Source organism: Mustela lutreola, chromosome 10 (genome assembly GCF_030435805.1).
Source record: "Mustela lutreola isolate mMusLut2 chromosome 10, mMusLut2.pri, whole genome shotgun sequence".
Taxonomy (NCBI): domain Eukaryota; kingdom Metazoa; phylum Chordata; class Mammalia; order Carnivora; family Mustelidae; genus Mustela; species Mustela lutreola.
The window spans coordinates 35,647,159-35,671,065 of NC_081299.1; the positions used below are offsets into that span (position 1 = coordinate 35,647,159).

The window sequence follows — 23,907 nt, forward strand, 5'->3', positions numbered from 1 at the left end:
ATATTATCTAGACTTACTGTGATCATTCTACAACATATACAAATATCTTATCATTATGTTGTACACATGAAATGTGTACAACATAATGTACACATGAAATAAATATAACGTTGCATGTCGGTTATGTATCAATAAAATAAAGAACTCTTACAAACAACAATAAAAAGACAAATAACCCAATTAAAAAAGTGGACAAGGGCAGCTGGGTGGCTCAGATGGTTAAATGTCCAACTCTTTATTTCCACTCAGATCGTGATCTCAGGGTTGTAAGATTGAGCCCTAAATCTGGCTGTACTTTCTGCAGGGAGTCTGTCTGAAACTCTCTACCTCTGCCCCTCCCCCCAATTTATGTGTGTGCACTCTCTGTCAAATAAAATCTCCAAAAAATAACATTTTTTAAAAAGCAAAGGATGTGAATAAACATTTCTCCAAAAAAGATATTCAAATAACTACTAAACATAGGAAAAGATGCTTAACATCATTAGCCACAAGGGAAATGCAAATCAAAACCACAATGAAGATACAATTTCACACCTACTAAGATGGTTGTAATAAATGACGTAATAACAAGTGTTAGGATGCAGAGAAACTGAAACGACCATATACTGCTGGTGGGAGTGTAAAATGCTGCAGGCTCCCTGAACACAGATTCTCAAAAGGCTAAACAGAGTTACCATATGCACACCATATGCAGTTACCAAGTGCACTCCAAAAAGATCCAAGAAAGATGTAAAAATCCGTTCACACAAAAGCTTGTATGCTCATAGCAGCAGTATTCATAATAAAGAGCCACAGAGAGGCGACAATTCAACAATTCCAATGCCCATCAATTCTGATGACTGGACACACAAAAAGCAGTATATTCATATAACAGAATAGGATACATAAATAAACAAATAAAACACTGATACACAGTACAATGTAGATGGAACCTTAAAAACATTGTTAAGTGAGCAAAGTCAGACATAAGAGATCAATCACTTACTGTATAATTCTATATGAAAAGCCCATAATAGGCAACCATGTAGAGACAGGAAGATTAGCAGTAGCCTACTGCTAATGGTTATGGAGTTTCTTTTTGGGATGATAAAAGTATTTTAAAATTTGACAGTGGCTGTGGCTGTATAACTCTGTGAACATACTTTAAAAAAAAAATCACTGAGGGACCCCTGGGTGGCTCAGTTGGTTGGACGACTGCCTTCGGCTCAGGTCATGATCCCGGAGTCCCGGGATCGAGTCCCGCATCGGGCTCCCAGCTCCACGGGGAGTCTGCTTCTCCCTCTGACTTTCTCCTTGCTCATGCTCTCTCTCACTGTCTCTCTCTCAAATAAATAAATAAAATCTTAAAAAAAAAATCACTGAATTGTACATATTCATTTTTAAAAATGATTTTATTTATTTGACAGAGAGAGAGAGAGAGAGAACGAACACACAAGTAGGCAGAGGGAGAGGAAGAAGCAGGCTCCCTGCTGAGCAGCGAGCTTGATACAGGGCTCAATACTGGACCCCAGGATCATGACCGGAGCCAAAGGCAGATGCTTACCTGACTAAGCCACCCAAGCACTTCTGAATTGTACATTTAAAATGTGTGAATTTGGGGTGTCTGGGTGGCTCAGTTGGTTAACTAATCCTATGATCTCAGAGTCCTGGGATTGAGCCCCACATCGGATTCCTCGCTCAGTGGGGAGTTGGCTTCTTCCTCTCCCTCTGCCTCTCTCCCCCACTGCTCATGCTTGCTCTCCCAGTCTCTCTCTCAAATAAAATCTTATTTATTTATTTAATGTAAACTTTAGATTATGTAAATCTCAATAAAGCTGTCTTTAAAAAATCAGGACAATGATTGATAAGGGACTGAGAAGTTTTAGTGCAAGGGAACACCATGCAAATTATTTTCTTGTTGCAAGAAGACTCACTGTTTAATATATGGATCAGACTTTTTTTTTAAGATTTATTTTTTTATTTGAGAGAGAGAGAATGAGAGAGAGAGAGAGAGAGTGCTGAGAGAGAGCGAGCGAGCGAGCGCATGAGAGAGAGGTCAGCTGGAGAAGCAGACTCCCTGCTGAGCAGGGAACCCAATGTGGTAGAACTCCATCCCCAGACTCCAGGATCATGACCTGAGCTGAAGGCAGTCACTTAACCAACTGAGCCACCGAGGTGCCCTGGATCAGACTACTATTATCTTAATCTAAGGCTCAATCTTAGCATTATGAAATTAGGTCAAGGAGGTATGATGTATTTAATAAATACAATGCAGAATGATATAGCTACAATGTATTCTGGCCAAAAATGTTTTGATGTGAATCTATCAAATTTTTAGATGTACACTTTGGAGAAAAAATAGAAGAATTAAAGGGACAAACTAAAAGACAACACAGAATGCAACTGTACAAAACAATTTTCATGACAAGCAGTCTCAAACTCAAGTCTCACTGAAAAATAAGGACTATGCTAGATTAAAGAGATCTAAGAAAATTAAAGTGTTACATGTAACAAGGTCTTGGATTAGATAATAGTACTGAATAGCTAGCTGTATGGTTCTATTTTAGATCAGCTGGGGGAATTGATTTTTTTTTTTTTTAAGATTATTTAAGGGCAGGGGAGAAGGGGCAAAGAGAGAGAATGTTCATTCACATAGTCTCCCTGCTGAACGTGGAGCATAATTCCATGACCTAAGAGATCATGACCTGAGTTGAAACCAAGAGTCAAATGCTTAACCAACTGCACCACCCAAGCGCCCCAGGAATTAAAATTGTACCTGGATATTAGAAGAAATGAACATTTACTCACACTGAAGAATGGGTATCACCAATTTAAAAAGCAAGTTGCAAGTTAATTTCATTTTAGTAAAATTAAAAACCTACATACATGTGCTTATACAAAGAACTGGAAAAAGTATACCAAAAGTTACAGTAGTGATTTCTAGATGAGGAGAATATTTTTATTTTTGCACATATATATTTCCTAATATTCTATCCAGCATAACACTGCTTTTATAGTAATAATCTTTAAAAGACAGAAAATTACATGAGGAGCTTTACTACACTAACAGTGCACAGGCCTTACTCCAGCTAAATTTTAAAAGGTTTAAACTTTTAAACTTTTAAAAATTTGGGAGTGGATAAAACGGAAAATTCTTGTTCTGTATTTAAAAAAGTCATTCATATAAGTTTTTCACTTCTTGAGATAGGAGACTACCCTAAACAGAGGAAATCACAAACAAAATCTTCTAGAAGGTGCAAATTATATTAGCCAATTTTATAAATCAGGGTTTGGGGTTGAAAAAAAAAAAGAAACTATACTTAAGTAGACTAAAAAGAAAAGGAATTTACCAGAAATATATTGGGAGTTCAGAGAATGACTGAGAGCCTCCTTGACTTTGCAAACACACAGAAACCATGTAAAGCTAAGCAGTCAAAAAATCACCAGCCAAGGTCACACATCACCAGAAGAGCTGCTTAAGAAACTGCCCAGCTAGTACTGCCACTGCTACTGCCACAAGCCAATGGAATAGATTCTAAACTGTTTTTGCTTCTCTGCATCTCTTCCTCCAGATCTAAGTCTCCAGACAAGTGTCTGTGACTGGCACAACTTGGGTCACAACTGCCAGGTGTTCAGGACAGAAAGTGTATATATAAGGTACGTATATGTGTGTACACACTGTTACATACACACAGCCTTTCCGGCTTCCTCTCCCACTAAGATTCACAAAAAGGCAATATACGAGGTGGGGGGGTTTAAAAAGGTAAAGGGTCAAAAAGAAACACTAAAGATCACTTTAAGACCCAATTAGAATGTCCAACACAAGAATCTTGCCAGTCTTACCATCAATAATAAATTTTAATCACTGTGTCACTTCTGCTTCATTGTTACAAAAAACATTTCCTAAAGATCATTTCACAAAATGCAAAATTTTTCAAGAGTAAAATTTATTAACCTTTTTCAGGTAATCTCTTTTCCAATACTGTTCATTCAACAGTCATGAACACTTTCTGCAATCATAACTAAACACTCAACTATCCCACTGACAGAAACAGAATTTACAGGACGCCTGGGTGGCTCAGTCAGTTAAGGGTCTGCCTCTGGCTCAGGTCATGGTCCTATGGTCCTGTGGTCCTGGGATGGAGTCCCTCAATGCATCAGGCTCCTTGCTCTGCAGGGAGCCTGCTTCTCCCTCTCCTGCTGCTCCCCCTGCTTGTATGCTGGTTCTCTTGGACAAACAAATATAATCTTTAAAAAAAAAAAAAAAAGAGAGAGAGAGAGAAAGAAAAAAAAGAGAGAGAGAAAGAAAAGAAATGGAATTTACTTAAATCACAAAAGTTCCAAGAATAGTATGTTACAGAAACTTATTTATTAACTAATGCACTAGATTTATTCAAGTACCTGAAACTCTTAAGGTTTTAAAACCAGCAAAAATGTTTTTATAGCATTTGCTCCAAAAGTCACTATATCGACTACACTACAAACAAGCCATTTAATTGTGATAACTTTTATCAAATATTTGCAGCTACACTGACCCTGAAAGGAACCAGTTTCCTAATGGGGAACAGACTATTTGTCACATCTAAAAAACTATATATAGTTTTTATAACTGAAGGGAGTAATAGTAGTGAACACTTTGTCACCAGACATATATTTTTACTTTAAGCTCATGTTATTTACAAGCATTTCTACAAATTTCTTCTCAAGAGTAAACTCTGCTTTCAATCCAAACATTACTTTTAAGGTAGAAGAGCAGACTGGATCTAGCTAGTTCTGCCAGGTACTAGCTGTATAACTTTGGGCAAGTCACTCCACCCCTTTTTGCTTCAAATCTTTATCTATGATTTGGAGACTGTTGGAAAGTTGATGATTAAATGGTGAATAAAGGTAGTGTTAAGAATATGCCTGGATGTTTTCCCCTGGGGTGTGAGGGGGAGAAGTGCCTGGCCGACAGCGAAATTTCAATAGGTGTTAAGAATAAGGAGGTTGGGAGGGGGGCATAAGCAATAGGGGAAAAAGAGTTTTTAGATGTATTTATTTATTTGAGTGATAAAGTGCAGAGGGGAGGGGCCGAGAGACAGGAAGAGAGTTTTAAGCAGACTCCTCACAGAGGGCAGAGCCTGAGGTGGAGCGTAATCTCAGGACCCAGAGATCACGACTGAGCTGAAACCAAGAGTCTGATATTCAACCAACTGCGCCACCCAGGTGCCCTGGGGAAGTTTTGAGAAGAAAAATTTTCAAACCAAACAGGCTAAGAAAACTACTCACTAGTAAACAAAACCATTGCAAACCCAGCATACTCAGCTCAATTTTATATACAAAAATACATACTATGAAGAAAAAGAGGACAGGGAAAACAGTGCCTGGGAAAAGATAACATTAAGTTGGCAAACCAAACGTTCCATTTTTACATACATACTCTTCTAATTATTCTGTACTGCTCAATAGAGAAATTTTAAGGAAATTATATGTATGAGAACCACTGAACAAACCATGAAAAAAAAAAAAAAAATCAACCCCAAATACACAGTCACCTATGAAATTAGTCTTCTCCTCCCCGCCCCCAACAAATCTCAGTGTAAGCCTCATATCCAACTACCAATTTATAAGAATTCAGGAAAATCTCAAATATGGCAACTGTGCAGGATAAATAATCCAGTTTCTTCAATAAGCGCAAGGAAAAAAACACAGAAGAAATGTACAAATTAAGAGGTTTGAAAGAATGCCAGTTATAGTATATGGGAACTGGATTCTGATTCAAATAAACTAGAAAAATCAACACAAAAATACCCAAGAAAGAAAAATAAGAACACCCACGTGCAACAATCTGTTCAGATTTTAATGAATTTCATTTGATTGGTAAAAGGGCATTCATGTAGACAATTTTATACAGTTTAACAATTATGAAGTGCATGGTTTTAAGAACTCTACAAACAGTATTTTATTTTTTCCACAATCACACTGAGAAGTTACTATTATCCCCCATTTTACAAAGGAAGAAAGAGGCACAAGAATTTCACTTTAAACTCTCCCAAGATCACCAAGCAGTAAGTGGCAATGTGGAGATTCAAATCCAGGCAGTACAGGTGAGGCCCTTAATTACCATCCATCTCTCTATATGATGTGGCAGAAACTGAGCTTTAGAATCAGAGAAAGCTGCCTGAATCCAGATATCTTATTGTATTATGTAAATTACTTAACTTCTTGGAACCTGTGTACACTCACTGTAGAAGGGTTAATATTATCTATTTCTAAAAAGTATTTTGAAGAATGAGATTATATATGTTGGACTCTATTACAGCCTCTAGCTTATGAAGCCCACAATAAACTACCCTTCCCATCAGACCTCATAAGACTAATTAAAAAGTAGAGCTAATAATTCATAAACATACAGCAGGAACACTGGAATGGCTCTACCTTTTAATTAAATAGCCAAAGAGCCCCTCCAAACAACTTTTCAATATACTTCAAAGGCAGCAATAATTCAGAAGAGAATTTTTTATATAATGAAATTTAAACTTACAACCAGAAGAAACAAGAGTCTGAAATCTGAAGTATAGCTAAACTTAAATGAATTTATTTTTCTGAAAACAAAATATATTTCCACACGAACAGACCTACTGCTCAGAAAAGTATACTAAAACTTTGCTCATTCTGGTAATTCGTTAGCCTGACATCTGGTTAACGTAAGGCAACACAGTTTTATCATAGAAAAGGAAGGTAAACATAACAAGTATGTTAAAAGCCAACTTTTTGAGAAAGTTTTCTATGTTATCATCCTGTAACATATTCCACTTATCTGTTAAACTACTAAGTTCTTTGTTGACAAAATGTTTTATGATTATTTAGGTATTTCTAGCCTTTAGCACACCAAAACCGGCACCACAGTAGAGCGAGCCTGTAGCATTTCTTGAAATGAAAAGGAAAAAAAGTTGATTGCTTTCATAAAGGAAAAGAACTATTTGACTTCTTGAAATATTTGCCCAGTATATTTGAAATCACCTATCCAAATTCATATTACATAACATTAGCAATATTTTACCTTAGTTAAGACTGACTGATTACCTGTGGTCGAAAAAAGTTCAGCTATTCTTACACAACTACTTTTCAAGTTTGATTGTAGCTGGTTTTGTTTTTGGGCAGACTTCAATGGGAAATAAAAATCAGAGTCTGATTTAGAAATGACTAGGGCAATGAAGTCTCAGCATACCAAATATTAAATTCCAGACAATGGCAACTATAGTCATATGTGAGGTAACATGATATCAATGTGCCACCTACACTTTTCCTCCCATCTATTTGAAAAACCATAAACATGGTTTTTCCATGAAGTAGTTTTTAAATTGGGATCCTTTAAAATTGCTGTGCCTCTCACCTTTCCAACAGTCTTAAAGAAAGCACCCATAGGGGCGCCTGGGTGGCTCAGTGGGTTAAGGCCTCTGCCTTCAGCTCGGGTCATGATCCCAGAGTCCTGGGATAGAGCCCCGCATCCTGCTCTCTGCTCAGCAGGGAAACTGCTTCCTCCTCTCTCTCTGCCTGCTCTCTGCCTATCAAATAAATAAATAAAATCTTAAAAAAAAAAAAAAAAAAAAAAGAAAGAAAGCACCCATAATGGTTAATGACTTATAAACAGACTGCTTAGGTCCCTGCACATTACTTATCACTGTTACTAAGTACATACAATTTAACCATATAAGAAAGATATGCAATCTGCTGAAGTATGATTCATAATTGTGTATTATATCTTTAACTAAGAATTTAAAAATGTATTATAAGCAGAAATGTCTTCCAGATTCCTTATCATTCCAAAGTTATTAAAATGGTTGCATGTGCCCGCTTGAGCCAAGCTTTTAAGCAGCTACTGATGAGAAAATTGGTGAGCTGCATTTATTCAAAATAAAAAAGCTTACTAACATCAACTCCCCATTTCAAGAACTGGTAAGATACCATCCAGAATCAAATGAAAAAATATTTATATCAACATGTACAAACCATTTTGAGTACCCAAGTTTACGGGTTCAGCAGGCAAATGGCAAAACATAAAGCAAAGGACCTGTAATTCCTAAAGAGCACTTCAAATGTTTTTCTTATAAAATCACCAAAATAATTTAAGAACAAAAAAAATCCCAGGGGAACTAACAAAGGTAAACTTTTGTGTTGAAAGAATGGAGGAAGGTAAAATGAAACTGACTCCCGAGGGAAGATGACAGCTTATTTTACTATTAATTCTCAAGTTCTCATTCACAACTAGCATTTTATTATTTCTATCTTTTAGACAGAGCAACCTGAAACTGAAGCACCTTTCCAAACACTGAAGTTATCTGTTCTTGGTTTCCATTGTATGCCTTTGTGTTCTCAGTTAAACTTCTGGATCTAATGGCTTAAAAAAATAATAATAAAAGGCTAACAAAAAGACAGCCTTTTGTTTGAAAGGGCACAACAATCAGGAGCTACATATCTAAAGTTCGTTTTCACTCGTCTCACCACTGCAGTAACTGTCCTCAACTTAAGAGCACTCGACTCCCTTTCAAATATTACATGCCAGAAGTCCACGAAAATACAAATCTAAGTCTCTTGAAGACTACCAGTCACTCTACATTTGGAAGGAATTTACAAAGAAACGTGTGCCTTCTGTTACTAAACTCAAACATGAACCACCATTAACTTTTTTTTTCCCTGGTAGGCAATAAGTATCAACGTTAAGAGCGTATTTCGACAAATATTGCAAACCAACCTCGGAGCACAAAGTTAGCTGATAAAATTACCATCATAGCACAATTTCAAAACTATAAGCAACCACAAAAAAAAAAAAAAAAAAAAGAAAGAAGGAAAAAAGAAAGAAAGAAAAAAAGGGAAAAAAAAAACAAACAAACAAAACCGCACCCACTCTTACGTAAACTTTCGGAGTAAGCAAACTTCTTTAGCCTCACCTTTGTTTTTACCTAAAAGGACTCTTCAAGACAAGACAGCAATTCCAAGAAGACCAAAATATCAAAGGATTCAGCTGCTATCCTCGTGGGAGAAACCACCAAAAATTTAAGACATGGTAACGTATTTAAGTTACCGAAGCTTAGGGCACTTCCCCAAGCTACAGCCATTTTAGATTCAGCCTTTCTTCTGAATTTCACGGGAGTGGAGAGAGGTAGATTTAAAACAGAAAAAAATCCTCCTTAAAACTTTCCAGGATCGACTAGTTTTTCGGGGTAGGGAGGCAATCCGTAGGTGCTGAATACCGACTTAATCTAAATCAAAGAAAACGTTGGACTCTGTATCAAGAACTGAAACGCTGGTGGTTAAAGCTCTTCTTTTCCCATCAGATGCCCCACGGCTGACTTACACGATTTTTTCCTCCTTAAATTTTCCTTCGTTGGAAAACAAAAGCCCTGGGCTCTAAAGGAAGAAAAATAAACCCGTAAACCAAGCCACTCAACCATCGACAAGCCGGAACGCCTGGAGAGGAGCCAGAGAACCGCAGGTGAGCGTTCCGACCCGAAGACCAAAGTTGAAGTAGGAGCGCTCGGGCAAAGCCGCGGCGACACTCGACTACAAAGCTCCTCGTGCGGGGGGAGGTGGCCCTTCCGAACCACGGGACCGCTGGCTCCTCAGCTTCTCTCCCCCACCCCGACCTACACCAACCACCTGTGTGAGAGCCTCCTTCAACTAGTTCCAACAGCCGGTCGTTTGAGCACCGGGCGGAGCCCCGCGCCGGAACGACTCAAGATCCCCTGCCGCCCCGTTGTGTGGAACCCCCACTTACCCGGCAGCAGTGGGGCTACAGCTAGGGGCCAGAGGCAGCGTCTAAGGGCGCGTCCCCAGCTTCCTGATCCCGCAGAGGTGGAGAGCCCACAACCATAACAAAGCTCTTCCCAAAATGGCTGCCCGGCCCACACGGCCCTGGAGGGGCAGGGGGGGAGGAGCGACACCAGGCTGGCCCTCCCCCACTCCGACCCCGCCTCACACACGCCCACCCGCTCGCACCGCCCACAGGAGCGCAAGCGCAGGAGCCCTGTTCCGGTGACCCTGCGGGCGCCCCACGCCTCTAACGTTCCGCCGCGTGAACGGCAGTTATTCCCTGCGCCGTCCCCAACCCCCCTTACCGCGGCTCCGGAGTGTGCATGGTTACCCCCACCCCTCTGCAGACTTGGATGCTCTGCCTTTCCTCGCGGCGCCTCAGAGAGGGCGACCAGCCCAGTTTGGAACCCCTCTTCTTATTCCCCGGCCCCGCACAGGGCCTGGATGCCTGTGAATGAGTGGGTGGGTGTGTGTGTACCGTTTTCCCCGCCCCTTCACCCTCCGGTACCCCACTTCTGGGCATGCTCGCGTCCCCAGACTACCCATGCAAGTACTAGCAAACCGGTTTCGTAGGATCGTGCTTTCCGACCCTTCCCACCTTCCGCTCCTTCCTTCACGTGCGCCCGTCGTTAGGACTCCAGCCCCCAGCGGACCACACCGCCCTGCTCCCGAGGCCTGCGCCGCTGAGTCCGTCGCGCTACCCGCTGGGAGTGGTAGTTCCGCCCGACGGCTGGCGTCACGCCCCTGACCCAGCGCAGGGCGGATTTGTGTCTGGAGCCGGCTCCCAGGCTGGGGCGGAGAAGTTGTTTCTCTGACCCAAAGTCTCATTGGATATCGCACTACTAGAAGGGGCGGTGCTGCCATGATAGAGAAGGAAACAAAAGTGAAAGCCTATCGCGGTTAGAAGCGGTTACTATTACGAAGAATTCGCAATGGGCGCATTCTGCACGGGACATTAAGCCATATGATGGCCGACAACCACGAAGCTCCATTACCCAGGATCCGGAGGAATGGAGCAACTGGCCAGCGTGGGCCGTTGCAGCTCTGTTTTCAGAAGGCCGCTCAAATTGTCTGGTGCTGTGTCCTTTGACAGAGTATGAAATGGAGGCCCAGGGAAGAAAAGAGAGTTGTCCAAGGTCACGGAGCCAACAAATAAAAGAAGTTAAAGCAGAGGGTGACAGAAGGAACAATCTAACTTTTCAGATCAACCCTAAACCCAAAACTGTTATTACCACACTTACGGAAGCGAAAACCCTGCCCTTTGTGCTTTTTATTTTTTTAAGATTGTATTTATTCGACAGACACATCACAAGCAGGCAGAGAGAGGAGGAAGCAGGCTCCCGCTGAGCAGAGAGCCCAATGGGGGGCTCGATCCCAGGATCCTGGGATCATGACCTGAGCTGAAGGCAGAGGCTTTAACCCACTGAGCCACCCAAGCGCCCCGTGTTTTTTTATTTCTTAATGGAGTCTCCAGTTCCAAGCAAAGAGAATGGAAGTAAAAAGTTTTTTCTTAGTGTTAGTAGTTCAGGACCCAAACACAGATGTGCCCCATCCATCCTAGAAAACCCTGTTATGAGTTCCAGAAATGGCGAACAATTTGGCCAAGTTGTACTTGGCCTAAACTCCAACTCTTTCCTACCTTCCTACAACACCATCACTTTGGGATTGTTTTAGTAGTTGTGCTCTACCTGTCCGATGCCTATTCTGATGCCTGAGAAACCTGGAGTGGGGAGGCAAGGACCATTCAAGTACCCTACGGACTTCAAAAGCTGGCTTCCAGAATTAAGATTTTTTTAAAAGAAAGACCCAAAATGAACACCCGGCATGGGAACCAGTCATCACTGGTCAAGTCCCGACCCGGACTCTTTTTTCTGTTCCCAGGAAGTGGAGGGGACTGCCAAGCCCCATCTACCGGAAGTGCCTTTTCGTGAGTACCTGGATGTTCTTGCTGCTCTGCGTTCGAATTCCCGGTTCGACACTGGCAAGTATACTTACATATTTAACTGCAGGGCTGCTGCCACAATGTGCAAATTGGGGGGGTGGGGGTGGGGGGACGCACCGAGGGTCGAGATTAAATCGAAGCCGCTGGGAATGTCAGGCAGTTTCCCGACGATCCTTGGGTTCTCAAAGCGCGCCCTTTTCTCAGGAGGCTTGCAGTTTGCAACTCTTTCCTCTGGGACGGTGGCAGTATGGGGCGTTTTCACCTAAATTGAGTGGATTGACCCTTAGGTCTTTGCCTTCCTCAGCAGTTGCCGTCCCCGGGATATAGGCTATCGGTCTCCATATAACACCCTGAGTTGGAAAGCGCATGGTCTCAGTGCAGAGAGTTCCAACTGTGGAGAGAGCGTTGAGATTTTTAAGTGGGGTGGTCAGGAAAGCCCTTATGCTTTTGACCAACAGTGAGTGTGTGGGTCCTGCAGATATGTGTGTTTGGAAGTCAGGAAGTGGATGTAAAGTGCCATCTAAGATGTACTGAGAGGCCCGGGATAACTTACCTCCCTACGTCTTTATTGCAGAGTGAAAACATTGGCTGGTATGCAGGATTTCTCTACCTATCCCTAAGAGTTGTGACCTAGAAATAGTTCATTAAAATATTTAACTAGGTAGCAACTGTGGTTTTTGGATCTTTTAGATGCAGTTCATTCTCTTGGTTAACTGTAAACAGATCTAAATTCATATTCTCAACCACTTACTGGCTGCTCACTTTAGAGTTCTTAACCATTTCCTTTTGTGTAGGGTGGGAATATAACTTTTATTTTTTGAATGCTTACTTGGTTTCAGGGACCGTTTGCAGCTCTTTACATATATCAATTCTTCCCTAGCTTTGCGCAGTGGCAGTATCGTAGCCAATGAGGTTTATCCGAGGCGCGATTATTGCTAATTGAAACATATATCAATTCTTTTTTTTTTTTTTTTTTTAAGATTTTATTTATTTAGGGGCGCCTGGGTGGCTCAGTGGGTTAAAGCCTCTGCCTTCCGCTGGGGTCATGATTTCAGGGTCCTGGGATCGAGCCCCCATCAGGCTCTCTGCTCAGCGGGGAGCCTGCTTCCCTCCTCTCTCTGCCTGCCTCTCTGCCTACTTGTGATTTCTCTCTGTCAAATAAATAAATTCTTTAAAAAAAAAAGATTTTATTTATTTATTTGACAGAGAGAGATCACAAGTAGGTAGAGAAGCAGAGAGAGAGAGAGGAGGAAGCAGGCTCCCTCCATCCCAGGACCCTGGGATCATGACCTGAGCCGGAGGCAGAGGCTTTAACCCACTGAGCCACCCAGGCGCCCCTACATATATCAATTCTTATTTCGAAAGTGAGTGAACTGCAACATGACAAAATTTAATATGTTTGCAAAATCACATACCATATAAGTGGTGAAGTCAGGATCCCAACACAAATTGTTGATTCCAGAATCTTCACTCTAACCTAACAGGCTATACTGTCTCTCAGAATCAAGGTGATGAGGTTATTGTTTTAAATGAGTAAATGCAGGGACGCCTGGGTGGCTCAGTTGGTTAAGCAGCTGTCTTCGGCTCAGGTTATGATCCCAGCGTCCTGGGATCAAGTCCCACATCGGGCTCCTTGCTCGGCAGGGAGCCTGCTTCTCCCTCTGCTTCTGTCTGCCTGTGCTCGCTCTCTCTCCCTCTCTCTGACAAATAAATAAAATCTTTTAAAAAATAAATAAATGAGTAGATGCAGGGGTGCCTGGCTGGCTCAGTGGGAGCATGTGGGTGTAGAGATAACTTAAAAATACTTTTTTTAAAGAAGATTTTACTTATTTGACAGAGGGAGATCACAAGTAGGCAGAGAGGCAGATAGAGAGCAGTGGTAGGGGGGCCAGGCTCCCTGCTGAGCAGAGAGCCCAATGCAGGACTTGATCTCAGGACCCCGAGATCATGACCTGAGCTGAGGGCAGCAGCTTAACCCGCTGAGCCACCCAGGCACCCTTAAAAATACTTCCTTAAAAAAAAAAAAAATGAGTTAATGCATATAAAACACATAGTTACAGTTCTTGGTTCACAGCTAAATTGTATTAATTGCTACCATCATTATTTTGAGCGGTAAACACATAAGGTGATAAAAGAGAACAGAGAAGGTATAACCTTCGGTTTTAAAGATGAGAAAACTACACTTCAAGGAAGCAATTTACACAAGGTCACACAGCTGGGGAATTATAGAAGTGTTTGTAAAATACAGATCTGTCTCTGTGCAATACTTTTTCTGTTACACCAAATAGCAAAAGCTAAAAGAATGGTTCCGAGAAGAAAAGGATTATTTACTTAATGTATTACTGATTTCCAGAAAGCATTAATGATTGTTTTCAAAGGCAAATGTGTTATATGGAAAAAATTCTCAGGTTCCTACTTATACAAAATTATGCATAAAATAAAGAAAATTTAATAACATTTTGTTTTCTATACAGCAACATGCTTCTGATTCAGCTCCTCTGCTTAGCTGTAAAAATGCGTTAATCACAACTGCCTGGTATCTTCCTGAGCAAGACTTTACGGTGGGACCCAGTATGCTTCATTTTATCCAGAAGTTTTCTCAAGCATCTTCAAAGGTTGGCTTATTCAGCAAATACTTGCAGGCACTACTTTGCTGGGGCAATAGCAATGGAAAAAAAAGACAAATACTTATCCTTACATGTTTAGGTGATGGGGTAAAGAGTGGGTAAAATACAAATAAGTAAAATATTTGATATTGCAAGTGGTAAGTCTTCTGCAGAACTATAAAGCAGGGAAGGGGAATAGGGAATATCAACAGTAGGCTTAGGATTGCACTTAAAAATAGGGGGGTCATGGGGGCCTGGGCTCAGTCAGTCAAGCAGGTGCCTTTGGATGGGGCCCTGATGTCAGGGTCCTGGGATCCAGCCTAATGTGGGGCTCCCTGCTGAGAAGGGAGTCTGGTTTTCCCTCTCTCTCTGTCCCTCCCCCACTGCTCATGCTTTCTCTCTTGCTGTCGCTCAAATAACTAATATCTTAAAAAAAAATAGAGGGGCCAGAGATGCTGACTTGTGATCTCAGAGTAGTAAGTTCAAGCCCCATGTTGGGTGTAGAGATCACTTAAAGATAAAAAAATCTTTAAAAAAAATAGGGGTGCTTGGTAGCTCAGTCGGTTAAGCATCCGACTCTTGATTTCGGCTCAGGTCATGATCTCAAGGTCCTGGAATTGAGCCCCGAATTGGACTCCATACTCGGGGGGAGTCTGCTTAAAGATTCTCTCCCTCTGCCCCTCCCCAAACTCATGTTGTCTTGCCCTCCCCGCAATAAACAAATCTTTTTAAAAAACTAGAGAGGTAAAAAGAGAGGGCAAAGAAAAAATTACTGGCCTTGTTCTCAAGTATATTGAGACAGACAAACACATGTTGTTGTTGATGTTTTTAAGATTTTATTTGTTTGAGAGAGAGTGAGAATACAAGCAGGAAGAGTAGGAGAGGGAGAAGCAGACCCCCTGCAATGTGCAGCTCAATCCCAGGATCCTGGGATCATGACCTGAGCCAAAGGCAGACACTTAACCCATAGAGCCACCAGGCGCCCTGATAAACATATGATTTAAATTCCCTGTGAAAATTACGATGGGAGTGTGCATAAAGTATTTATAGGAGTATTAATTCAGATTGGGGAAAGCTTCATGCTGAATTTTAAAAGATAGATTTCCTAGACAAAAAAAGTAGTTGTTAGGGGGCACTTGGGTGGCCAGTTGGTTAAGTGTCTGACTCATGATTTCAGCTCAGGTGTTGTGGGATCAGGCTCCACAATGAGCTTGCAGCCTTGAGATTCTCTCCCCTTCTCCCTTTGCCCCACCCCATTTCCCATCTCAAAAAAAAGAAAAAGAAAAAAGAATGTATGTTAGAATTCTAGGCAAAGACATACAGGAAGGCAGTTAACAAGTCAGAAAATGACAGATGCTTGCAAGGATGCAGAGAAAGGGGAGCCCTCCTACACTGTTGGTGGGAATGCAAGCTGGTGCAACCGCTCTGGAAAACAGCATGGAGGTTCCTCCAAAAGTTGAAAATAGAGCTACCCTATGACCCAGCAATTGCACTACTGGGTATTTACCCTAAAGATACAAACGTAGTAATCTGAAGGGGCATATGCACCCCAATGTTTATAGCAGCAATGTCCACAATAGCCAAACTATGGAAAGAACCTAGATGTCCATCAACAGATGAATGGATAAAGAAGATGTGGTACATATATACAATGGAATACTATGCAACCATCAAAAGAAATGAAATCTTGCCATTTGCGATGATGTGGATGGAACTAGAGGGTATTATGCTTAGCGAAATAAGTTAATCAGAGAAAGATAATTATTACTTGATCTCCCTGATTTGAGGAAGTGGAGATGCAATGTGGGGGGTTTGGAGGGTAGGAAAAGAATAAATGAAACAAGATGGGATTGGGAGGGAGACAAACAAAAGAAACTCAGGGGGGCCAGGGGGAGGGGGGAAGGGAGAGGGTAGTGGGGTCGTGGACATTGGGGAGCGTATGTGCTATGGTGAGTTCTGTGGAGTATGTAAACCTAGCAATTCACAGACCTGTACCCCTGGGGCTAAAAATACATTATATGTTTATAAAAAAAATTCAAAAATCAAAAAAAAAGACATATAGGAAGGCATGGAGCTATGGAAAGTATTCAGTGTTTCTTTCTTTTTTTAAGATTTTATTTATTTATTTGACAGAGATCACAAGTAGGCAGAGAGAGGAGGAAGCAGGCTCCCCACTGAGCAGAGAACCCGATACGGGGCTCGATCCCAGGACCCTGGGATCATGACCTGAGCCAAAGGTAGAGGCTTTAACCCACTGAGCCACCCAGGCGCCCCAGTATTCAGTGTTTCTAAAGCTAAATTGGAAGCTGGATTACTTTTTCTATATAAAACAGCATTCCAACAGTAATTAGTGCTGCTGCTTTTGCAAGTTATAAATAGAAGAGACAGTTTAAAATGACAGATACTAAAGATATAGTCTTTACCTGTTCTTTCAGATATTCCTCTCATGGGACATAATTAGTGGTAGGCCAAATTACATCACTCGGTTTCTTTTCAGTAGTTTCTTTTGCATGTTGTATAACTGCTAGTCTTAGCTAGCATTAACAGCACCCTGTAATTCAACCTTTACATCTGTAAAGTTTGATGTTCTAATACAAAGCAGATGGTTTGTTTTTATATTGTTTCAGTTTGGGATTAACTAAGACACTGCAGTTATCTAAAAATCTGTTTTTGTCTGTTTGTTTTGTTTTCTCTGTAGATGTTTAAGTACCCTTTTCCAGTCCGACTAGGAGCCAGCAGAATAGAAACATTTTCTCTCAAGACATGTCACCAACAGAACTTTTCCCCTTTGTTTCCAAGGCCTTGGTTTTTTTCTTCATTTTCAGTGTATATGAGGAAGACACAATACTATCATACTTCCCCATGCAGCTTTAAGAAGCAGAAGCAAGAAGTACTTCCAGCCAAGCCATCAAGCACCATCACTTACCTATTTGACAGCCCAAAGCCAGCATTATACATAACTCTGGGCGGACTAATCCCCTTTATTACTCCACCACTGGTCATGGTGATGACAAAGACTTATATTCCTGTGTTAGCTTTTACTCAGATGGCTTATGGAGCCAGTTTCCTAGCTTTCTTGGGAGGGATCAGATGGGGTTTTGCTCTACCAGAAGGTAGTACAGCGAAACCAGACTTCCTCAATTTAGCTAATAGTACAGCTCCTCTTGTGTTTTCATGGTTTGCTTTTCTTATTTCTGAAAGACTCAGTGAAGCTATAGTCACAGTAATAATAGGTTTGGGGATAGCATTACACATTGAACTTTTTCTTTTGCCACATTATCCCAATTGGTTCAAAGCCCTTAAGATAGTAGTCACTTTAGTTGCCTTGTTTTCATTTATAATCACTTTACTAGTTGAAGATATTTATCCAGAGAAAGGACCCAAGAGACCTGGTCAAGTAGAATAAATACAAAACTACTTTGTAGATGACGTTAGCATGTTGGCTATAAGCCTTAGAAGGCTGTGTTTTGGCATCATCTTTTTCTACTTATCCTGTTTAACAACCTTTTCCTCTATCGGTGGTTATTTATTCTTCCAGATTTTTTTCGTTTCTAAAATCTTTATTTCATAGAAATTACTTGACAACAGTTTGAAAATCCCTAACAAGTCATTTTCACTCTAGATTACAGTTTTTAGTCTTTATGAATTACACATTTTAATGTTTGTTTTGAATGTAAAATAATAAAAATGGAAATCCCTTTCTTAGAGCCTTATGATCATTGAAAAAAGAGGCACATTCTCCCACAAGAGGAAAACTTTGTATCCATTAGTGTCTGAGAATAATAGGTGGTTCCAGTGTGGAGTTTTCATTGCAGTTGCCCTGGGAATTGCATTTCCAACCCCATTTCATTGGTATAATCTATTTATATGAGCTGAAAAGGATCTGTGGCTGCTCTAAAGTCAGTAGGGAGCAGTGTCATAAGGGGAAGCCATGTTCAAAGGAAAGCTGAACATACTTTCCACTTTTTATAGACACAACTCCATATCCAAATAATACCAGCTAGTCAAAAAATTTTTAAAAGAATAAAGTCACTAGTATATATAAATTAGGAAAAGTCAAGTTGGAGCCATCTTGATGTTCTTACAGCGGGGCTATCTAGTTTTACAAATTAACTCATAGAGAAGCTTTTTTTTTTTTTTTTTTTTTTTTTTTTAAGATTTTTTATTTATTTATTTGACAGAGAGAAATCACAAGCAGTCGGAGAGGCAGGCAGAGAGAGAGGGAAGCAGGCTCCTGGCTGAGCAGAGAGCCCGATGCGGGACTCGATCCCAGGACCCTGAGATCATGACCTGAGCTGAAGGCAGCGGCTTAACCCACTGAGCCACCCAGGCGTCCCCATAGAGAAGCTTTTTTAAACAAGCAAAAGCAGGGGTGCCTGGGTGGCTCAGTGGGTTAAGCCTCTGCCTTCGGCTCAGGTCATGATCCCAGGGTCCTGGGATCGATCCCCACATCGGGCTCTCTGCTCAGCAGGGAGCCTGCTTCCTCCTCTCTCTCTGCCTGCCTCTCTGCCTATTTGTAATCTCTGTCTGTCAGATAAATAAATAAAATCTTTAAAAAAAAAAACAAAAAAAAAAAAACAAGCAAAAGCAACACCTTAGAATCTAACTTGAAAATTTGGTCTCTTAAATAAATAAATAAATATTTTTAAAAAATTAAAGGGGCGCCTGGGTGGCTCAGTGGTTTAAGGCCTCTGCCTTCGGCTCGGGTCATGATCCCGGGCACTTCTGTGTAGTACTTGGTTACAGGAGCCCTAGCAAACAAGTACACCACCACAGAGACAGACCTTATTCTGAGCATTGAGAAGCTTACCAATGAAAGACCATAGCTGAAACCACCACATAATCCTTCTTTATTAATCCAAAGAATAGTTTACAAGAACTTGATTTTGAAGGAGGGAAAGCTGATTCTTTTCAGATCTTTCCCAATTCCACTCAAGTGTTTTGGTAAGGAAACTTGTTTGCTTTTAAATTGCATGAGGACTATACAAAGTTAAAATTTATCTCAAATTCATCATCTTTCAGAATAGGGGCAAGTAACTTTTAAATTAATTGCTCAATTTCACTACACAAATGCAGGTGAATGCACTATGCAAGTGAATTACAGTGTATGTTTTTTTTCAAAGATTTATTCATTTGACAGAGATCATAAGTAGGCAGAGCAGCTTGCAGAGAAAGGGGGAAACAGGCTCCGTGCTGAGCAGAGCCCAATGCGGGGCTCAATCCCAGGACCCTGAGACCATGACCTGAACCAAAGGCAGAGGCTTAACCCAATGAGCCACCCAGGCGCCCCACAGTGTTATGATTCTTAAAAAAAACAAAACAAAACAAAAAAAACCAAAACCAAAACACCTGATTTTAGGGGCACCTGGGTGGTTCAGTGGGTTAAGCTTCTGCCCTTGGCTCAGGTCTTGATCTCGGGGCCCTGGGATGGAGCCCACGTCAGGCTCTCTGCTCAGCAGGGAGCCCACTTCTCCCTCTCTCTCTGCCTGCCTTTCTACCTACTTGTGATCTCTGTCCAATAAATAAATAAAATCTTTGGGGAAATAAACTGACTTTAAAGTACATCTGACTTTACACTGGACAGGATGTTTAGAAGTATATTAGATTGTCAAATATTTTGGAGGAAGATCACATTAATAGCTGCTCAGTAAAAATTTAAATGTAAGAACTAAATGTGCAAGTCCCTACAGGTAAAACAAACAGTAAAAATCTTGGGGAATCCTATTACATTTGGGTAATCTAGGGACACTGCTAATAAACTAAGTTAATAAGTAATACAAGGAAAAGGAAAAAGCAAAAATCAACATATTTTATTAGTACATTATTTTTAAAATCATCACCTAGAAAATAATATAAGTATTTTTACAATTATCTATTTACAGGGATTGTCTGGACCCATTAAGCCCAAACACAGATTGTCTTGACATGTTTCTGCCACAGCACTACAAAATGCCTCACTTCACAGTGCCATTTCAGGTTGGCACCAGGCAATAATGAGAAATTATAGGAGTATTTTGTAAATCTCTTTTGAACCAGAAAGCAAATTCTCTGTAGAGAAATATTAAAGGCACATGAATTGGAGTTTAAATAATCTACAAATCATCTTCATTCCTTGACATTTTATAGATCACACCAGGCACCTATGACCCTTTGGACTTTTAGGATACCCCAAACAAAGGGACACAGGTACACACTACACTACATAAGCTTTTCTTAATAAATGCATATGGTTAAATTATAAAAGTACTCTTGTGGGCCAATCCAAATATTTTGGATATGAGTGCCTCCTGAGTCTTTAATGGTTACCAACAAAGATTTTCTATCTAGGGCGCCTGGGTGGCTCAGTGGGTTAAGCCGCGGCCTTCGGCTCAGGTCATGATCTCAGGGTCCTGGGATCGAGTCCCGCATCGGGCTCTCTGCTCAGCAGGGAGCCTGCTTCCTCCTCTCTCTGCCTGTCTCTCTGCCTACTTGTGATCTCTCTCTGTCAAATAAATAAATAAAATCTTTAAAAAAAAAAAAAAAGATTTTCTATCTAAATAAGCTGTGATGCCTGTAATAATATACTGAAGGACTTTAAGAAAGAAAAGGGGGAATCAGGGGTGCCTCACTGGCTCTTGATCTCAGGGTTGTGGCTTCAAGCCCTACAATGGGTGTAGAGATTGTTTAAAAATCTTAAAAAAAAAAAAAAAAAAAAAGAAAAAAAGAGAAAGGGGAAATCAGGAATATACAAATCAAATCCTGGAATCACTAGATTAACCTAAATGTATGTAAGATTTTTAATATATGGCTCCAAGCAACTGGTAGAAATAACTAAAAGTGATGACCATGTACACAAAAGAATGTTCCTCTCAGAAATAGAGAACAGGGGCGCCTGGGTGGCTCAGTGGGTTAAGCCGCTGCCTTCGGCTCAGGTCATGATCTCAGGGTCCTGGGATCGAGTCCCGCATCGGGCTCTCTGCTCGACAGGGAGCCTGCTTCCTCCTCTCTCTCTCTCTGCCTACTTGTGATTTCTCTCTGTCAAATAAATAAATAAAATCTTTAAAAAAAAAAAAAAAAAAAAAAAAAAAGAAATAGAGAACAATTCTTTAGACTGTTTCTCAGGGGGGAAAAAAATGGAAAGTTTTGAAAAGCAGTTTTGGATCAGAGGACTTTCAACTTAACACTATTGTCAATGTCTGTAAAAAGCTTCATAGGTACCTACAATTTCACCTTCTCCAAACCAGGCAGTAGGTTTTGTACTAAGTTCATACTTAGGATTGCCAAAGTACAAATAAGCTTCACAAAGCTTGATAGTCTAATAAAACTCCCTCTTCCCCAAACCAAGCAGATAATTTTTGATAACTATTTAGAAAATAGGAAAGAAATTTAATAGGTACCTATCTCTCACTGGGCTCTGTCACTCATTATATTATCGAATTGCACTAAAGGACTTTAATGAAGAACGTCCTAGTAATTCCTCACTTGCATTTTCAGCACTAAGACAACATAAGTGAGCAAAAGCTTTTTTAACCCTGTTATCAACAGGCAAAAACTTGTCTTTCTATATAAACATCTATAGAGATAGCTAGATATTTCCTACATGTCCCTCCCAGTGTATCTGCTGCCAATAAAAAGTTTGGTATCAAATAAAAGGGAGTTGTGTCACTGGCTTTTCTCTGTAGGTTCAACTGTGGTCATGGAAAATTGTGCCATAGACTGAATGTACAGACATCTTCAAACTGTCTCACTGATATGCTTACATCACACATGGGTCATGTTACAGCGTGGCTTATACTGGAGAAGCAGCTAATGGGGCTATTTGCCAAGAAGCTTCTAGCAAATCATTTTTACAAACAGGACTCTACCCCTAAGAGAATTCTAGAGCATAAACAGCATTCCTATTGGTAAGCATGGCAAATTTGAGTGAGTTCTTTATTAATTTAGGATAATATTCCGTGTCTCTCCTTACTCAAATTCTTAGAAAAATAATTCTTTAGTCATTTATCTACCATATACATGGAAAACTCAATAGAATCAAAGGGTCCTATCACCAAATACATGTGTGATTTGCAAAAAGATCAGATCCTATATTTTTAAAATGTTTCTTGTGCTCCCTTATACTTTATATTTCATAGTACAGCAACACCTCCTTCACAACGACTGGTGATCATGTTACCGATTTCTGTCCATGTATCTGAATGAGGGTTATAAACTTCGACAGAGTCCAAGGTACCTGGGGCCAAGAAATCATGGCTCGAAGATCGACCTCCAGAAACATACAGAAGCCCATTGACTGCCACAACACACATGCCTGCTCTAGGCACTTTCATTGAAGCAACTTCAACCCACTTTTCCTGGTTAAGAGGAAAAAAAAAAGTTAACAGAATCATAAGATGACAATAGAGAAAACTGCTGAGAAATCAAATACTCTAGTTCTTTTTAAATATTTAAATTTCAAACTCAGAGTCCAGTAGGGAGCCTGCTTCCCCTTCTCTCTCTGCCTAATTGTGATCTCTGTCTGTCAAATAAATAAATAAATAATCTAAAAAAAAAAAAATCCTAGAAGAGAGTACAGGCAGCAGTTTCTCTGACACTGGCTGTCGCAACATTTTTCTAGATATGTCTCCTGAAGCAAGAAAAAAATAAAAGCAAAAATAAACTATTGGCACTACATCAAAATAAAAAACTTCTTTCTGCACAGCAATGAAAACAAGAAAACTAAAAAACAACCTATTGATTGGGAGAAGATATTACAAATGACATATCTGATAAAAAGGTTTATATCCAAAATATACAAAGTACGGACTGTTACAATTCAATCCCAAAATAATCATCATCATCACCACATAATTTAAAAAATGGGTGGAAGACATGAGCAGAAATGTCTTCAAGGAAAATATGCAGATGGCCAACAGACACATGAAAAGATGCTCAACATCACTCATCATCAGAGAAATGCAAATGAAAACTACAATGAGCTATCACCTCACACCTGTCAGATGGCTAAAATCAGCAACATAAGATGGGGCACCTGACTAGCTCAGTTGGTCAAGCATATGACCTGGATCTTGGAGTTATGAGTATGAGCCCCATATAGGGCACAGAGATTACTTTAAAAAATAAAAGTAAAACACAATAAATAAGAGTTGGTGAGGATATGGAGAAAAGGGACCCCTCATGCACTATTAGTGGGAATGCAAACTGGTGCAGCCCCTGAAAAAAATAAGTTTCCTCAAAAAGTTAAAAATAGAACTATCCTACAATGGAATGGCACTACTGAGTATTTACTTCCAAAATACAAAAACACTAATTCAAAGGGATACACGCACCCCTATGTTTATTGCAGTATTATTTACAATAGCCAAATTATGGAAGCAATTCCCATGTCCATGGACTGATGAATGGATAAAGAACAGTGTGTGTGTGTGTGTGTGTGTGTGTGTGTATACAATGGAATATAATTCACCCATAAAAAATAATGAAACCTTGCCATTTGCAACAATGTGGATGGAGTAAGTATAATTCTAAGCGAAATAAGTCAGAGAAAGAAAAATACTTTATGATTTCATTCACATGTGGAATTTTTAAAAAAGATTTTATTTATTTATA

General features: G+C 40.3%; 3 protein-coding genes and 1 pseudogene across 13 annotated transcripts in view; 2 read left to right on the top strand and 2 right to left on the bottom strand.

Moving 5' to 3' along the window:
- LOC131810158 (vasculin-like protein 1) overlaps positions 1–9,926 on the bottom strand; it is a 59,884-nt gene extending 49,958 nt beyond the window's left edge. Inside the window, exon 1 of one of the 4 annotated variants that reach the window (XM_059137777.1) lies at positions 9,737–9,926. The gene's annotated coding sequence lies outside the window, so the exon portion shown is untranslated. The remainder of the gene's footprint in view (positions 1–9,736) is intronic. The other 3 variants (XM_059137779.1, XM_059137778.1, XM_059137780.1) reach the window with 3 other exon arrangements.
- A 452-nt stretch (positions 9,927–10,378) lies between these two features.
- TMEM69 (transmembrane protein 69) lies at positions 10,379–18,021 on the top strand. The gene is made up of 3 exons (XM_059137795.1): positions 10,379–11,752; positions 14,188–14,328; positions 17,018–18,021. The coding sequence occupies exons 1-3, from the start codon at positions 11,711–11,713 to the stop codon at positions 17,723–17,725; spliced, it is 891 nt and encodes a 296-aa protein (XP_058993778.1). The 5' UTR covers positions 10,379–11,710; the 3' UTR covers positions 17,726–18,021.
- The window catches only part of IPP (intracisternal A particle-promoted polypeptide), a 46,274-nt gene continuing 34,138 nt past the window's right edge, over positions 11,772–23,907 (bottom strand). For 2 of the 8 annotated variants that reach the window (XM_059137785.1, XM_059137786.1), the window contains 2 exons: positions 22,532–22,652; positions 11,776–12,104 (listed from right to left, as the gene is read on the bottom strand). In XM_059137785.1, the coding sequence (XP_058993768.1) occupies positions 11,914–12,104; positions 22,532–22,652 (312 nt within the window). In that variant the 3' untranslated portion in view covers positions 11,776–11,913. Of the gene's footprint in view, positions 12,105–14,235; positions 14,367–21,391; positions 22,653–23,907 lie in introns of those variants that run through there. The other 6 variants (XM_059137788.1, XM_059137784.1, XM_059137789.1 and 3 more) reach the window with 6 other exon arrangements.
- On the top strand, positions 12,592–12,717 carry LOC131810748 (U4 spliceosomal RNA; annotated as a pseudogene).